The sequence below is a fragment of the Penicillium brevicompactum genome (genome assembly GCF_028827555.1).
Source record: "Penicillium brevicompactum strain IBT 35665 chromosome Unknown utg000007l_segment0_segment0, whole genome shotgun sequence".
Classification (NCBI taxonomy): Eukaryota; Fungi; Ascomycota; class Eurotiomycetes; order Eurotiales; family Aspergillaceae; genus Penicillium; species Penicillium brevicompactum.
This window is the reverse complement of record NW_026623210.1, coordinates 204,988-219,700: the sequence shown is the minus strand read 5'-3', so window position 1 is coordinate 219,700 and position 14,713 is coordinate 204,988. Positions and strand designations below refer to the sequence as shown.

General features: G+C 50.3%; 5 protein-coding genes across 5 annotated transcripts; 3 read left to right on the top strand and 2 right to left on the bottom strand.

Annotated features, from left to right (window-relative positions):
• Positions 1–171: 171 nt before the first annotated feature.
• On the bottom strand, positions 172–1,561 carry N7506_010830 (uncharacterized protein; the record flags this gene model as incomplete). Its single annotated transcript, XM_056960123.1, has 4 exons — positions 172–876; positions 912–1,030; positions 1,084–1,400; positions 1,467–1,561. 4 exons carry the CDS (start codon positions 1,559–1,561, stop codon positions 172–174), a joined length of 1,236 nt encoding a protein of 411 aa, XP_056806278.1.
• Positions 1,562–4,964: 3,403 nt separating this feature from the next.
• N7506_010829 (uncharacterized protein) lies at positions 4,965–5,647 on the top strand (the record flags this gene model as incomplete). The annotated part of the gene is made up of 2 exons (XM_056960122.1): positions 4,965–5,259; positions 5,364–5,647. The coding sequence occupies 2 exons, from the start codon at positions 4,965–4,967 to the stop codon at positions 5,645–5,647; spliced, it is 579 nt and encodes a 192-aa protein (XP_056806277.1).
• Positions 5,648–8,558: 2,911 nt separating this feature from the next.
• On the top strand, positions 8,559–10,082 carry N7506_010828 (tryptophan synthase; the record flags this gene model as incomplete). Its single annotated transcript, XM_056960121.1, has 1 exon — positions 8,559–10,082. The coding sequence occupies one exon, from the start codon at positions 8,559–8,561 to the stop codon at positions 10,080–10,082; it is 1,524 nt and encodes a 507-aa protein (XP_056806276.1).
• Positions 10,083–11,006: 924 nt separating this feature from the next.
• N7506_010827 (guanine nucleotide exchange factor SDO1) lies at positions 11,007–12,057 on the bottom strand (the record flags this gene model as incomplete). Its single annotated transcript, XM_056960120.1, has 2 exons — positions 11,007–11,932; positions 11,991–12,057. 2 exons carry the CDS (start codon positions 12,055–12,057, stop codon positions 11,007–11,009), a joined length of 993 nt encoding a protein of 330 aa, XP_056806275.1.
• A 540-nt stretch (positions 12,058–12,597) lies between these two features.
• Positions 12,598–14,290, top strand: cp3 (carboxypeptidase C PRC1; the record flags this gene model as incomplete). Its single annotated transcript, XM_056960119.1, has 2 exons — positions 12,598–13,075; positions 13,125–14,290. 2 exons carry the CDS (start codon positions 12,598–12,600, stop codon positions 14,288–14,290), a joined length of 1,644 nt encoding a protein of 547 aa, XP_056806274.1.
• Between the last annotated feature and the right edge of the window lie 423 nt (positions 14,291–14,713).

The following is a 14,713-nucleotide window of genomic DNA, read 5'->3' as shown; positions in this document are numbered from 1 at the left end:
AAAGCTAAGACAGCTCGGACCCGTGGACAATAGCGGTGAACAATTGAAAAACAATAAACATTTCCATTCCTTCTGATATATAATTTTAACTGGTGTATCATCGACTTGAAAAAACAAAAAAACAAACATCCCCAGCGTACATATCATACAGCGTGCAGCCTATTACTTCGTTTATTTGAACTTGCGCTTCAACCAAGAGAAGAAGCCACCCTTCTCCTTCTTCTTCTTTTCCTTCTCTTCACTCGTCTCGGAGGTCTGCGCCTTGTCCTCGGCCTTGGTCTCAGGCTCGGTCTCCTTGGGAGTCTCGGCCTTGGGGGCGGGCTCCTCACCGCGCTTCAGCGCGGCTTCGGGCTTCTGGGGCTCGTCGACAGCGACTGGAGCAGCCTTTTCGCTCTTGGAAGAGGTGATGGCGGCGTTGGCAGCAGCGACCGCGTCAGGGTTGGAGGCTGGGGCCTTGCCAGCCTGAGTGGCGCTCTTGGTCTCGACGGGGATCTTCTCCTCGGGCTTCTCAGTAGCCTTGGGGGTCTCCTTGGGAGCCTCCTTGGGAGCCTCAACCTTCTTCTCTTCGGCCTTGGGGGCCTCGACCTTCTCGGGCTTCTTGTCCTCCACCTTGGGAGCCTCGGCGACCTTCTCGGCCTCAGTCTTGACGGGCACGGGCACGGGCTCAGGGGCAGTGTGCGCAGCAGTCGAGGCGGGACCAGCACCGGCCAGGTTTTCGATGGTCTTCTTGTCCTCCTCGGCGCTGGCCACGAGCTGCTCCTCGTCGGTCTTGGGCATCTTGGTAGGCTTCAAGTTCTCTTCGTTGTTGAAGATAGGCTTCTCGTACGGGCGCTTGGCATGCGCGGCATCGTGCTCGATGTTCTCGGCAGGGATAGGCTGGGGGGGGCAGGGACAGGCTCGGGTGCGGTGACGGGTTCGACCGGCGCAACAACAGGCGCAACAACAGGCGCAGTCGATTCGGATGTCTTGGGACGCTCGGGCAGGGAAACGTCAGTCGCGGGCTCCTTGGTGGCCGCCTCGGGAATGACAGCTGTTCAAATGTTAACTCAAAAATATCACCAGATTGACTGACACGTGTCCTACCAGTGCCGGCGGCGTCGCCACCTTCCAATTCGCCAACCTGGCCGAGCTTAGAGGCCTGCGCTTTCTCAACGGTCTGGTCTACCGACTCCTGTTTCTCAATTGCGGGAGTTGGGGTGTCCTTTGTGGATTCCTTGAGCTCGGACACAGCGGGGCTCTCAGTCGCAGCGGGCGCGGGAGCCTCAGCCTTGGTCTCAGCCTTCGCGGTCTCAGCGCTCTCGGGCGCGGTCTCGGGCGCGGTTTCGGGCGCAGTCTCGGGCTCGGTCTTCTCAACGGGCTGTTCGGTCTTGGACTGGTCCTCGACGTCGTGGTCGGGGGTGCTGCGGCACAGTCAGAATGTGGCAAGGTGGCACGCGAGCGATGCGCAAAGAGATCAATCCACTTACACAACGTCCTTGACCTTGTCAACGGCAGCGGCAGCGACAGCTGCGGGCTTGTTGCCGCCCTTCTTGTTGTTCTTCTTTCCTCCCTTCTTAGGCATGGTTGTTCAGTTGAAGTCTGGCGCAAGATGTCAGGGAAGTACGAGATGAAATATGTCAACGGCAATGGGTATGTGCTTACTCTAATATGGTTGGCAGGAGTGTAATGTAAGGAAGTAAGGGATGGGGTATGCGACTGAGTTTGTGTCGTTCTTTCCCGGCGAAACTTTGGAACACTAAAGTATCTGACTAATTTCCCTTTTCTTTGGGCTTTTTCTAAAATAGATGTTTCATCGCATTGGTTCTATGGTCTAAATATACTCTCTTTCTCTGTCTTTGCTCATCCTCATACAGAGTACTGTACAATGACTTCTTTCATATGCATTGGCCAGCCCTAACGCCTGCGTCGGGTAAATAGGGTTGTGCCTGCACTAGGGGCCGTTAGGGATCCGAGTGTAGGTGCAGGATACCTGTACGCCGTACTTCACTAGTTCGCTTCTTCCCTAGATATCTGCCTATCTAGGGCACATCTAGGTACTCCCCAGTCGTAGATACTTCAACCTGCATTGTAGCCCTGGAGGTTCTGGCCCCTAGAACAGCCTCACATTCTCGGTGGTGGCGGTCGACTGTAAACAGCCAATTACATCATTCGGCAGATCATAATACGGACGAAAATAGTAAAGCGGTCGGAAGTAGCAAAAACAGTGGAAACGGCCAAAATGAGATCATAACGAAGCGCTATGGTCTGAATGTGGTCATCAAGTGGAGAGATCAAAATTAATGTCCGTCATCATGGAGTTACAAGAACACCCGCACTCCATAGTACAGGCGCATTGTGTACACACCGTCCGTCCTATTCGACTGGTCTCCACTCATCTCAAGTCTGCTAATTTCCGAGCTTAATGGGCTCCAAGCCCTAGGTTAGTACTGTACATACTGTAGATACTTCAACCTTGGAACCACCTGGGTTGGCCCAGTTCACATTCGGAGTACGGCCTCAGCGGCAATGTATATTTTTGGATACTGCCGTGATATCCGGTGTACGTGTTGGCTCTATATCATCGAATTCCATGGGTTGGGCCGGCTTCGCGGTCGAGGAATACAGTACACAGCAAATTCAAAGGAAACCAATCAAGAGGACCTTCCAATGGCGTCTTCTCTTGGGCGTTGTGCCCCTACTGTTTATGGACAACCATGGACCTCGAGAGCCATAGCTAGTCCTGGAGAGTGTGGGAACTCTTTCACAACTTGCCAAAACACCTGGGCAGTAACAGGCCTGCATGATGCTGTCCAGGGCTCGTGATGGTCATATCCGCGTGCTTCCTGCTTTTCAATCCGACGTTCAAATTAGAATATCGTATACCGGTGGCAGCCCTAGACGCACCGTGTTAAGCACCGTGCCAGGTCCCACGGCTGCTTTTACAGTAGCACCTAGATCATTACAGCCTATTATGGAAAGCAACACTAGACAGCTAAACCAAACCGAAAGGGTTGAATAGGTTTATTGACTGAGCATTTGCGATACCTACTCTCATATGAAGTCCTCCCTTCCCCCGCAGTAAAGAGACATTGCATCTAAAACAGTCTATCTAATTATGTCACTAGGCATACATGAGCAGGCGATCTATCACCAGCCTTGAAATTGCGGTGGTATATCATAGTAGTAGAAGCAAAGATATGATGTGCATGTCATATGCCGACCATTATAATCACTGCGAAACAAACGTTCACACCAATTGAGATGATATAGTCCTTGATCGTTCAAAAAATACCCCAGTGAGAGTATTCTTGGCTGAAACTCATCAACGAGGCAAGTTTCAAGTGCGGAGTAGGCGCCTCAAAGTTGATCGATCACTCCTATCGAAGTAGATGTTGGAAGCTGACACAAAGCCTATCTCCCAAACACCGAATGCCAGATCTATCTACAAGTTAGATCTCTATCTATTTGTGTAGCGTGTATTATGAAAACATGACGGTGACGCATTCTCGCCCCCACGCCACAAGCGTATCTTTACTTCGTAGCGTCTTTCCAGGTTCGTGTCCTTTCAGTTGCCCTCATTTGAACAACATCAACAAGATCTGATATTTACAGAGATTTAAAATAAAGCAACTGAAGCCCCGCGATGATGGATAGTCACGTTTCAGAAGAAAATCATAAGAAATAAGGTAAATATAGAGGAGAAAAAACAAAAAAGAAGTTGACCGACGCAGGGATCGAACCTGCAATCTCTTGATTCGTAGTCAAGCGCCTTGCCATTGGGCCAGCCGGCCGGAGTAAAGTGGGGCCCGAAGGTCCCGCACTCGGCGTGGTGAAGCCCCCGTGCTGTTGAGCTACCGGGCTGCTTCGATGGAGAGACTCGAATAATTTAGCATGATGAGCCAGAGGGCTTTACCAGGCGTTTAACCGGCACAAACGTGCCGAGTGGAGGCAAAACGGGGCGAGGAGTGCATCCGAATCCACTCTGTTTCCGGTTTCTTCCCGTTTAGCTCCGGTGCAATCGGATCTTACTGGACGACTCGCCGAGTCATTGATTTGGAAGTTCCCATTACACATCGCCTTAGGTACAACATCGTGTTCAGGTATGATGTAACGCTGAGGCTCTCGGCGTGGCCGATCGGCCATCTTTCTGGAATTCTTCGCTGCAGTACGCCACTTGGTCGCCCAAGTACGTGTAACTACGTAGGTTGGGTCGATCGATACGAAGAAGAGTAGGAGACTCCATAATTGTGTAGGAAGTGGAGGGGGACTTGAACAGTGCAAAACAAGGCGTACTCGTATATGTTAGTGCTACACACTAAGTTGAGAGGGTAATATACCCGCGCATAAACTGTCATAACCCGGTTCCTTGTACCAAATACAGTCATCTTCTGGACCGGAAAAGACTTGCCTCGCGTGGGCCTCTTTTTTCCTCTTTTTTTTTTTTTCCTGGTGGAAATTCTCACCCTAACTTAGTGTACATGTTCCTGACATACTATGTGAGAAATGTTAAACACAATCAATAATCAATAGGATACAAGATACAAGATACAATAAAAATCAATGACCTAAATAAGTACTCCGTACTTATACAATATATGCACAGACAGTGGACCAGTAAGTACGGAGTATGGAGTAGTATCGTTTTGCCCCAATGCTTCACCGGAATAGGTCCGGAGACGCTCTGGGGTCTTATCTGTGCCGTTGCATCCACCATTATACATAATACTTGTTTCCCCTCTCCCCTCTCCCTCTCTCTTTTGGTTTTGTGCTGCTGTACTTGTTCTAGGACTCTATAGGGACTCTATAGAATGAGCACACAGTTCCTGATACATCATCCCCGCTCTTCGTGCTTGCACACCCGCGTCCGTTCCCCCGGGAGTGGTATGCACCTTTGAGGCATTTTCAAAAGGAAGCCCGCATTGATCTGAGAACTTTTTTCAAATCTGAATCTGAATTTTGATCCTTTTTTAACTTCACTTTCCGATATGACGTTCCGCGAGAAGGTCAAGCGGGTATTCCGCTCATCCAAATCCGACACCTCCAAGCCCAAAATCGAATATTACCGCCGCCACGAGTGTCCCCCTTCCAAATTCAAGGGTCCCTTCGATCGGGATCATCAGAAACGTTTGGCCGCTTGGTCTTTTGAGGGGGCAACTGTGGAGAAGAGACGTTCTTTCGAAGTATCCCTGTCGCCATGCGCCACTTTCGATTCTCCCGATTCTCCCGTCTCTGATTCGGTTTCACCCGATTCGGTCGATCCAGTTGACTCAGTTGATCCAGGTACGCATTCCACCTTTTTTCTAGATGATCCCCTCTCCCCGTACTCCTTGTCGGGTGTATGTGATCGATCCGAATTTTTGAACATCTCACTAATTAATCACCAGTATCCGAGGAATCCGAACCTGGAACATCCCCTCGTGCCGTCGACTCAGGCTCCCAGTCTTCCACCGTCCTCAACCCTTCCAGCTATAGTGGCTCAATGAGAACTCTTCTCAATGAAGCCTCTGTATATGAGATCCCTGAGGATCACAAAGACCCCAAGGCCTATCTCAAGGAGTCCGTGCGTTACACCTCGCCGTGTATCCTCTCCGCCCGGAAACAAGTTCCTTTCAACCCTGAGGATCTCACTCGCGCCTTGAATGCCGTTCAGATTCAAGTCTGTGCTTGATCGTCAATCCCTTTCTACAGATTATCTTCTTCACATCCCGGTGATCCTTTTCTCCCTTTCTCGGACTCGATGTCCCTTATTTCGACCCTTTCCACCTTGTCACCTTTTTGGTGCCCTTGATCCTGCGATCCTTTGATCCTCGATCACGGTCGGACATTGTCCGGCCATCCGACGGCGCAACCACGCACCGTCGCCGCGGTCGCTCTCTGCGACCCGCATCTTTCCTATCTGTCACGCATTTGCATATGAGCGTATACCCGTTAAGGATTTTTTTTGACTCGTTTTTCGGTCCGGTTGGTTGGTCTGGAGGCTTCGTGAGCCTCTCACTCTTCACGATATACACGCTAGAATTTTTGGATTCTTAGAACTAGAGAAAACGAATGTTGCTAGATACTTGCAAGTGCTCACGTAGTGCGATGTAGTCCAATGTAAGTTCCGGCTAAAGCCACCTCATTATTTCAAGGCACAGACTACAACATGTAGAGGTCTAGATTCCTCCAGATGCCTCCAGATCTCGGGCTGCAGCTGTTCGAGAAGGATCGAACTAACCCCGCGTAAGCCAAGCTTTTCTTCCCCGCGCTAAGGTTGCACATCACTCTAAATGAGTAATGATTTTTCGATTTGGCTTCGCTAGTATTGCTCATTCTCTTTTTGAGTGGCTGGGTTTTGTGTCTAGTACATGGATTGACGCTGTCGCTTTGAGGTTAGATAACTTTATAATAGGCTGTTCCATGGTGGACTGAGAGATGCTGAAAGGTGGCCATGAACAGTGGCAAATGCTGAGACACTCTTCGACTGGAGGTTTTGGGGCCTGCTGCTGATATTGAAAGATTCATTTGAATATTTAAACTTTGCTTGTTTCATTAAGTTCACTCGTGTCTACTTCCCGAGGTCAATGTCATCTATGTGCTCCCGATGTCGCTCCTTGGGTGTCTGTCTCTAGATTCAACTCCCGAGGTCTGGAACTCAAGAAAGATAGTATTTTCGGAGATGGCTAACCGAATCCCCGTCAAATTGGTTTTAGAGACACCACCATGAATGATATTGATTGATTTTCTAGTTTGAAACAAAGATAAAACCATGTATACATATACCCGATTCTACTCCAAAATCTCCGTCCGGTCAGGTGACCACCCTCTCTTTTAAGTACTTGTACTTTTTTTTTATTTATCACATCACGCCGCGATTAGGAGAGCTTGCTCTTTAAAAGTTGATACATGAGCTAGGAAATAGGGGCTGGAGCTATATTCGAATTTTGAAGATAACAAAATTTACTAGACGTAGCACAGTATTGGGAAAACATTGGCGAGTATACTTCTGAATTGTAGGACAGTCACCTGATCTGACCGAAATGTTTGCGTAGTGACTGCAATTGAAAGGATGTCAAATGTGAGGACTGTTGCACTATATAAATTAGCGTTTCAGCCTAATATTGGCGAAACTTCTGGAAACGTCACAAATCAACGCCAAACAGAGCCCCGTGGAGGTTGAATCCCGAAAATGGAAGGTGTCACATTTTTGACGTGCTGATCCTCCCGCTAGTTTCCTCAGAAAGCTGTATGCTCATCACATGACTCCAAACACCCTATTCAGTTTGTCATTGGGCAGTACTTGGCTTGACGCCTACGTGTATCTAGCCGATGGACTGGGTGCTCTGTCAGTTTCTCATCCACCAAGACTTGCGGTGGGAGGTTTAGGGCATATACTCATCATTTGGCCCCCAAGTTTCCCGGATCGACAGGATGATCGCGCTCCATCCGAACTTGATAGAGCATCTTCTTCTATACCGCCTGTTCATGCTCAATGCTAGCGTGCGTTTGCATCCTTGCCACGATCTTGGCAGCCCTGACAAGGCAACATTGGGGCATCGGAGGCGTGGATCGTCACTCTTAGCCTGTCAATAGTCCACCCAGACCACGGAATTAGCTCCTCGGACACTGGATCATCTTGCAGCTGAAGAGCTGACCTCGAATCGGAGCTGAGAGAAAAATCCCGATGAACAGGAACTGTGGCGTCAAGCAGTCTTTGCACGGAAGCCCCACAGGCTAATAGCGTGGTTTTGCATTTAGAAGTTGATACGTCGAATCGAAGACAATGACTTTGGGAAAATCTCCAAATTTTCAAATAGAGTGTGAATTCTATGACGCTGACGGCTATCGGGATTTCGATGCAGCGCTTGAACAGGTAACACACACCAAAACACGTGGAAGTGATTGATCACTGCTCATTGAAACCCGGGCCAAGGCAGGTTGAAACTGGGACGAGATGATGTCGGGGCGGAGTGGACTGTGGTACAACATATACTAAACATATGTTGAATTCTGCCTTATGTCTCAATCTGTCTTCACGGCTTTGGCACCGAAAAGGGTTGTCTCTCCGTTGCTGGAAAGCCTTGATCGTAATCTAGAAATGGTACCTTTGATTATGCTAGATCAGGTTACATCTGACGCTAGCACGTTAGTGCGGATCATTGCATCTCGAAGAATCCCGAATATTTGGAATGGCGTTCAAGCAATCCTGGTCTAGATGTTGACCTTCCAGAAATAGGATGCCAGAGAAGGAAGCTAATGCCGAAAAGTCCCATGATTGGGGACTTGGAAAGAGGATCCACGGTCATGCGAGGTGAAGCGACCTCAACAGGCGTAGATGGCCTATCATAATGGCTGAATTGGGCAGGAACCTGAGATTCCTCCAAAAAAAAAAAAAAGACAGATAAGTTTCAGTTGAAAAGTACTGCAAATGGCAAGAGCAACTCGTATTTAATGCATCCCATGCCCACCGTGAAGATATACCCTTATACATATATCCAGCTTCTCCAAAGTTGCACGGGAGATACATTCTTTATACCTGGTGAAACATCTTGCGGCGTTTGTCAATCTCTACAGTCTATGTGAAAAGAATGAAGTTCACTATGCTTCACTCATTGCGCCGTTTTCTTTGCTTTTCCACCCCCAAGCAACGGGGAACCAACTCCACGGAGAAAGATGCGAGGGAAGACAGTCTTCGACCAAAACCATCGGTTATAGCAACTGCCCAGCCAGAGACTACCCGTATTGCCAATCCTTGCATACAGAGACAGGATAGCATGATGTCCAAGGTCTCTGATTCTTCCCCAAGTTGCACATCCAGCACCCACACCGAGTCCACAACTCTATCAAATGGCGAAACCAGAGCCACAACAATTTCCGCCACCACTGCCCCCTCCTCCCCAATCCTCAAGACCTTTGCCAAGTCCACCGCAACCTTGGACACTATCACACCGTATATCCCCATCCTGCAAGCAGATGGCACTCTGCGGGCTCCACAGCTGAGCTTCGATGGCTACGGCTCCTTCGGAGGCCGGTTCGCACCAGAATCTATAATGGGATTCTTGTACGAGCTGACATCATTCTTCGAAGCCACAATCTCCGACCCCTCGTTCTGGGAAGAATATGCCACGTTTCACCGTGCCCTCACGCCATTGCACACGGCTTCAAAGTTGACTGCCCTCGCCGGAGGAGCCACCATCTGGCTGAAGCGAGAGGACCAGAATGAATACGGCACTCACAGATCCCGCAACATCATCGGTCAGCTCCTGGTAGCTAAACGCATGGGCCGCGCAGAGATCGTCACTGACTGTGCCTCTGCCAAACACGGGAACTTCACTGCTGCAATGTGCGCTCGCCTGGGATTGCGCTGTGTGATTGTCATGGGTGCAGATGACGCTAATTCTCAAGAGGAGGACGTGCTTGAGATGAAAATGCTTGGAGCAAAGGTCTTGACAACTCGCACCCCTTCTGGCATGGGTAGCCTACGCGCGGCCATCACAGAGGCGCTGCGTTATTCGGTCTGCAACCACGAGTCTGCGTACTACCTCATGGGTAGTCCAGTGGGGCCAAGTCCCCTGCCCACCCTGACTCGCACGTTCCAAGCCCTTCTCGGCGAGGAAGTTGCATCCCAAATGCAAGCACTAGGCAGCCAGCCGGATGCCCTCGTCACCGCCGTTGGGAGTGGCAGTGGCGCAGTGGGCTTGTTCAGGCCTTTTATCCAGGACTCAACAGTCCGCTTGGTGGGTGTCGAAGCTGACCAGGCCGCTGCCTTGACAAAAGGTGAGCTTGGTGTACTTCAAGGTGCGCGGACTCTTTTGCTTCAAAACTCCGATGGCCAGATCCTCGACTCGCACTCCATCTCGCCAGACATGAATATTTCCACCGTGGGCCCTGAAATTGCTCATTGGAAGGAGTCTGGCCGTATCGAAATTTCCACGGCTACCGACGCGGAGGCCCTGGATGGGTTTGAAACACTTCGGCGCCACGAGGGGATCCTGTCTGGTCTGGACTCAAGTCACGCGGTGACAAGAACTCTCGAGCTCGCTAAAGAGCTCGGTCCTGGGAAGAATGTGGTTCTGATGGTGACTGGCTGTGATAATATTGCCATGCGCCGGATGAATGCTTGAGGAGTAATGGCTTGCTTTCTGTACCTTTCTGTTGGAAATACCCTTATTGTGTTGATGGTGTTGATGGCGTTCCTGAGCTCCTGTCTTTTTGTCTTTCTCTTTCTGTCTCTTCCAGGCTGTATATTTTTAGTTCACATCGTGTTACATAGTTAATCAACCAACTGCCTCTCATGAGAGAAAAAGAAAAAGTCCTTGGCGCAACACTCTATACCTGGTTCCCAGGAAATTGGTTCCATGGTAGATCATGCAAGTAAAGTCCAGGTTCCAAGGTCGGGTTCTGCAATGCAAGTATAATGCTGAAGAGATGGTCTTGCTTCTCTTACCCCCTGTCTCGCTACCCTAGTTATAGGTACTTGCAAGGGTTATTGGGCAAACAGACAACGCCAACCATTCAGCAATTATGGATAGTCAGCGAACAAGCCTTTAACGTCCACCCAAAAGAAGAGCAATTGTGATAGTAACCTCGTGTGAAAGAGAAGAGAGGACCAATCCAATGTACGGAGTAGACAGTAAGAAATTATTCGCGCGCCTTCACCGCTCATGAATGTGAACTCCCTCAACCTGGTCCGTCAAGTTTCTCACCTAGCTTCTAGGCTGGCATTTTGTTCCGCTCCGACTCTGTTCCCTCCATGAAGAAATATCTATTTCGGTGAGTGCCATGGGGTATACTACAAATTACAATGGGCCGTGAACAACTTGACGATTGGGAAGACTGTATGTTTCTTCAGCGCCCATGAATAGCTTGAGATCGTGGATCTCAGAGTTCTTACTGTAGTGCTTGTGAGCCATCTAGCGAGAGAATAGCAATGGTTCCACGCTAAAGGAAGATCAGTTGGTATGTAAATGCATTTCTTTTGTAACTTTTGGTCATCAATCATGTCGGTGTGTCATGTGCAAGTCCCGTAAAATAGTAAAGCAAGGAATTCAATCCTCATGGGTGACCGACATGTCAAGGACCTCAACACGACCTCTTCCGCGGGTCTCGTTACCCACGAAATCGTTCAGGCCCTTGAATGCTCCGGGTTCAGCGAACCCAACGACCTCCCACTCATCTCCTCCGACAACTTCTTGTGACTCCACGGATTCAATCAATGATAAAATCTTATCCTTGACCGTGCCTGGTGCCTTGGGTGCATCCAAATCAGATGGCCCATCCTCGACATCGGAATCATCCCGCTTGCCCTTCTTTCCCTTGCCACCCTTCTTATTGTTCTTTCCAGAAGGAGCCTCCTTTTCTTTATTCGCCGCGGCTCCAGGGGCGGCCTTGACAGACTGCTTTAATAGCGACACAGGACATGTCACGCGAAGGCGCATGCGTGCCCGCATCACAGGAATCGGCTGCCATGCGATGAGAGCCTTCATAGCATCCAACGCCTGACTCTTCGCCGAGCGGTTTGACGAGACACCGGTCCAAAGGGGCTTCTTCGGTTGCGCGGACTTATCTTCGTCCTCGTTGTCTCCTGCTTGTGTCTGCTGCTGCCCACTGGCCGAACTTAGTTGATCTAAAGCCTTGTGGATCATGCCGGATGTGTAGACGCGCTTAGTGGAGGGGTCCACTAGTCTGCCAGACACGATGTCCAAAACCTCTTTTTCCACTCGCTCGAGGATGTCTTTGCGCTCGCGCTCGCCGACTTGCACCTCGCCTTTGCGAAGAATCTCCTGCAGCACTTCCTCCCTGGGTGTGCCAGCTCCGAAGGCTTTCGCTAACTCTGCAGACGGGGCAGTTTGGGCTTTGGACACGGAAAGGAATACGGTTGGGACTTGGAGGACATTGTCGAGATCTTTTTCGGCGCCTGAGCGGTACTCAAGGAGTTTGTTCTTGTAACAGGCAAGCTCGAAGCGCTTCTTGCCTAAGAGAAGAAGAGCGTCAGTAATAAACCATGTGACCAAGTTTGCGCTATGACGTACCTTTCTTTAATCGGACCACCGACACATTGGTGAATTTGATTTGGTTGGATGGTTGGTTGATGGGCATTTTGGAGATGTAGCCGCTGCGGGCTGGTGTTGCGCTTGTATTTCAAGAAGAGGCGCTGAGTTCTGCGATGGCAGAGAATGTCAGGACTGTGGAATGCTTCCCAGAAATCAGACGAAATATAACCTGAAGTTTTCAGGCTGATGATATCAAAAGTTGTTGCCAAGAAAACCGAATGCTTAGTCAGGAAGCACATGCCCCTCTCCGATCCCGTGAGTCCTCGTGACTCAAGGGGATCTCCACTGATTGGCCCAGCCGCTTATCGCCCTATTTCGGCGTCATCGGCTCCAGGGTGCTTCTCCTCATCTCCAAGTGCAGGACTTCTTGCATCCCCATCCCCATCCCCAACTCTTACATCAATTATCATTTCCTTGTGGTATCTACAAAGTGTACGCATTATCCCTATCAGCTTCATCTTGAAGTGGTTCATCAGTCAACGGTTACTGATAAGAGCTGCCTGACCCCAGACTCCAAGGTACCCGCTGCCATCTACACCCCCATCATTAGCATCATTGTTGCTGTGGCTTTGTCACACAATTGGCGATGAGACTCCTGTCTGCCACTCTTTTGGCGGGAGCTGCTTCGGCAGCTGCCCCCCCCCTTCAGCAGGTTCTTGGAGGCCACCAGGAATATGCGGAGAACGTCGCCCAGCAGGGCGCCGATGTGTTCTCCAAGCTCTCTGATCAGTTCAAGCACCTCTCCGGCGAGGCCCGTCAGCTCTGGGAGGAGGTATCCAACTACTTCCCTGAATCTATGGAAAGCGCCCCTATGCTTTCCCTGCCCAAGAAGCACACTCGCCGCCCTGACTCCCACTGGGACTATCACGTCAGTGGCGCTGATGTCCAGAGCGTCTGGGTAGAGGGTGCATCAGGCACCAAGGAGCGTGAGGTCGATGGCAAGCTAGACACCTTCAGCCTCCGTGCTAAGAAGGTCGACCCCAGCGCTCTCGGCATCGACCCTGGCGTCAAGCAGTACAGTGGTTACCTTGACGACAACGAGAACGACAAGCACCTGTTCTACTGTAAGTTGATCCGTCTACTCATTTGATACAATAAATAACCGCGAACAAGGGTTCTTCGAGTCTCGCAACGACCCCAAGAACGACCCCGTTGTTCTGTGGCTCAACGGTGGCCCTGGCTGCTCTTCCCTCACTGGATTGTTCTTGGAACTTGGTCCCAGCTCCATCGGCGAGAACATTAAGCCCATCTACAACGACTTCTCTTGGAACAACAATGCCTCTGTTATCTTCCTTGACCAGCCCATCAACGTCGGCTACTCCTACAGCGGTTCCTCCGTCAGTGACACCGTTGCTGCTGGCAAGGATGTCTACGCTCTCCTTACCCTGTTCTTCAAGCAATTCCCCGAGTACGCTAAGCAGGACTTCCACATTGCTGGAGAGTCCTACGCCGGTCACTATATCCCTGTCATGGCTTCTGAGATTCTGTCCCACAAGAAGCGCAACATCAACCTCAAGTCTGTTCTTATTGGTAACGGTCTCACTGATGGCCTTACTCAGTACGAGTACTACCGCCCCATGGCCTGCGGCGATGGTGGCTACCCCGCTGTCGTTGACGAGGGTACTTGCCAGTCCATGGACAACTCCCTGTCTCGCTGCCAGAGCATGATTCAGTCTTGCTACAACAGCGAGAGCCCTTGGGTTTGCGTCCCCGCCTCTATTTACTGTAACAACGCCATGATTGGTCCCTACCAGCGCACCGGCCAGAATGTCTACGACGTTCGCGGCAAGTGCGAGGACTCGAGCAACCTTTGCTACAAGGGCATGGGCTGGGTCAGCGAGTACCTTGGCCAAGAGAGTGTGCGCAATGCCGTCGGTGCTGAGGTCGATGGTTACGACTCTTGCAACTTTGACATCAACCGTAACTTCTTGTTCAACGGAGATTGGTTCAAGCCTTACCACCGCCTCGTGCCTGGTATCCTCGAGCAGATCCCCGTCCTGATCTATGCCGGTGATGCTGACTTCATCTGCAACTGGCTCGGTAACCAGGCCTGGTCCAACGCACTTGAGTGGCCCGGTCAGAAGGAGTTCGCCTCCAAGGAGCTGAAGCCTCTCAAGATCGTTAACAACGAGCACGTTGGTAAGGAGATCGGTCAGATCAAGTCTCACGGCAACTTTACCTTCACCCGTATCTACGGCGCTGGCCACATGGTCCCCATGGATCAGCCCGAGGCTGGTCTTGAGTTCTTCAACCGCTGGATCGGCGGCGAGTGGTACTAAATCATTGATTGATCTAGACTGTTGACGCGATGTGTTGACGATATCATCAATTCGCTACGCTCGACTGATTCTATGCCTGTCTGCATACAATCTGCTACCCTAGCTTAGATTTAGAGCACCGCTTAATCAGTACTGCCCTGTTTTCTGATCCCGGTCTTTTCGCTTTTGTTTCTTACATATATGCCTATACAATTTTGAATCAATCAAATTTGAATGCAAAGCGACATCCATGGATTCCCTGGAGATTAAAGTAGATATGAAGATACACCAAGCGTAGACGGAACGTTGCTGGTAATGGGTTAGCGAGAACACGCCTTTGTCCAAAGGTGGATACAGCCGTTAGGTAGCATGCGTGCTCTCATACAATCTACAACCTTGGAAGGGTGGCCCCAGAGTGGGACAACTCGGGGGATTTGGCTTGAC